General features: G+C 55.4%; 1 protein-coding gene across 1 annotated transcript; it reads left to right on the forward strand.

Moving 5' to 3' along the window:
* Nucleotides 1-530: 530 nt before the first annotated feature.
* On the forward strand, nucleotides 531-1,538 carry LOC106726358 (ornithine decarboxylase-like). The gene is made up of 2 exons (XM_014540985.1): nucleotides 531-781; nucleotides 1,329-1,538. The coding sequence occupies exons 1-2, from the start codon at nucleotides 644-646 to the stop codon at nucleotides 1,536-1,538; spliced, it is 348 nt and encodes a 115-aa protein (XP_014396471.1). The 5' UTR covers nucleotides 531-643.
* Nucleotides 1,539-2,524: the final 986 nt, after the last annotated feature.

The raw sequence follows: 2,524 nt of genomic DNA on the forward strand, positions 1-2,524 counted from the left end.
GGTCATTGAAGGGGCGAGGGCTGCGCCCTCCATGTTGGGGTAGTAGCCACGTGCTCAGACCTCCTTCTTCCCGGAAGCCCAGGCCTATGCTGGCCACGCCCGGGATTTAAACTAACCAATGACAATCAAGGGACGTGCACGCCATAGAGATAACCACATCCTGTGTAACAAGACCCGACTTGCGCCTGGCCAATCGGCAGGGCCCACAGTCAGCTCCACTCCCCTCACTCCAACCCTCCATTAAAACCCTGTTTTTCCCAGGGGGTTTCACTCTGCTTCCTGTCGCTGCGTCGGCCAGGAGGGGGAGTCGAGCTAGCTAGCTCAATAAAGGACCTTCTGCTTTTGCATCGGACTGGCTGGCTCCTGGTGTGGTCTTTGGGGATCTTGAAATCTGGGCATAACAATACTAGGTCTCTGAAGCAGGCTGGGCCTGGCCAGTGGTCCTTCCTACAGATGGGAAAGTTCACGAGGGCTCCACGGAGCTCTATGTGGCTGCATGGGAGGGCCGAGGGCTTACTGGCCTAGGAACTCTGGCTCCACGGGCCAGCAGGGCGCTGGGAGGAGGAGGGAGGAGTGTCCTCAGTGCAAGGCCTTTCCAGGATGCTGGGAGTGTCCCTGGCAGAGGGCTCTGTTGGAGTCAGGGATGAGCACCACCCTCATGGACTCAAAGGAGAACGAAGGACACCCTGGAAGCTCGTTGATGAAGGATATCATCCCCCTGGGGCCTGAGGAATCTGCCATGGAGGTGGTCTTGAAGAAGATCCGGGAGCTCTCTGATTCGGTGAGGGGAGAGGAGGGAGGGGAGAGTGTGGGTCTCAGTCCCTACTTAGGTGGGGACAAAATAAGACTTCGTGTTTTATTAGTCAGTTTACTAGGTCTTACTGAATAGCTGTGTTCCCTGGTGGCATGGGATAGTTCTCCTGTCCCCTTCTAGTCTGCCACCAGCTCCTGGGATTCCACCCTGTGCCAAGCGATCCCGGTGAGGGTTGGAGAGTCCTGGCGCCCATTTGGTCTATAAAGCTTGTTGCCCTCTTGTCTTCCTGTTGTAAAAGTTAGAAGGTCAAGGCTCAAATCCTACCATTGCCATGTAGTTGCTATTGACCTTGAAAAAAAGATTCATATTGTAGTTCACCTGACACCTGTATAATTTTTTAACCAGTGTCACCCCAATGTATTCACGAAAAAGGAAAAAATAAAGAGATTTTAGAGCCGCAGTTTCCTCTTTTCCTAACTGGGTAACAGTAGTACTTGCCGCATGGGGACCCTGTGAGGATTCACTGAAGTGACACAATGCCCAGCCTCTCTTGCCTCTCTCTCTGCCTTGGCAGGACCACCGAGACCCCTTCATGGTGGGCGACCTGGGAGTGTTGGCCAGCCGCCACCAGGCCTTCTGCCAGGCCCTGCCAAGGGTCTCGCCCTTCTATGCGGTGAAGTGTAACAGCAGCCCCTGGGTGCTGCGTGTCCTGGCCGCCCTGGGCACCGGCTTCGACTGTGCCAGCCAGGTGAGCTTGGGCCACAGCCAGTTTCCTCATTCATAGGCCTGACGGTTCCTGGAGGAAAAAGGCCAGTTGCCAGGTGTCTCAAAGTGGGGACAGCAGCCCATGAGCAGTGGCTGATGTGTGTGGTGCCCAGTTGTTTGTGAAAGAATAAAGGAATGAACTGGGAGTGGTCCACCCTCCACTGGTCTAGGTGACGAGGGCGGTCAGCCTGAGCTAAGGAGTGGAGGGAACATGTGCTTTAATCCCCAGACCCCGTTCTTTCCTGGCCCAGCCATTTCACTGGAGCCTCAGTTTCTTGGTCTTTAAAATGGGTTCAACTATATATTCCTCAGAGCAGTCTAGAAGCTTAAATAGCACAATATGTGCTCAGTGCTTTGCCAGATGCACAGTAGGGACTCAGTAGGGGACAGCCCCTCATGCCCGTGGTTCCTGTGCCCAAAAAGCAGGGCATTAGGAAGGCAGCCCCTTACTCTGGCTTTGCCAATGGCAGGTGGAGCTGGAGCAGGTACTAGGCCTGGGCGTGGCCCCCTCACGCATCATCTATGCCCACCCCTGCAAGCCCGTCTCCCACCTGCAGTATGCTGCCCGCCATGGGGTGCAGCTCCTGACCTTCGACAGTGAGGAGGAGCTGACCAAGGTGGCCCAGCACCACCCTGGGGCCAGGTGAGACCAGCAGGGCTGCAGGCAGGTGGGGACAGGGAGGAAGTTCTGGCAAACTGACTTGGGCCTCAGCAAGGAGATGCAGGCTGTTCCGTGGTGACTAGGAGCCGCCTAAGCAGCAAAGAGCAAGAATTAGTGCCAGGTTTCCAGTGCCCTCCCTGGTGCCCACTCGTGTCAAATAAAGATTCCCTGTGTCTGCAGAGGCGCTGGCAGAGCCTGGCATTAGGAGGTCTGGAGTCAGCAACCTCGTGGGAAAAGCACTGATAGGATTCAGGAAGACCAGGGGTCTCATTTCTGACTTGTCGCATCTGTGTGTTCTTGGGAAAGTTATTTAACATCTCTGATCCTGTGACAGGAGGTCTGCT

Source organism: Myotis brandtii, unplaced genomic scaffold (assembly GCF_000412655.1).
Source record: "Myotis brandtii unplaced genomic scaffold, ASM41265v1 scaffold1062, whole genome shotgun sequence".
NCBI classification, from domain to species: domain Eukaryota; kingdom Metazoa; phylum Chordata; class Mammalia; order Chiroptera; family Vespertilionidae; genus Myotis; species Myotis brandtii.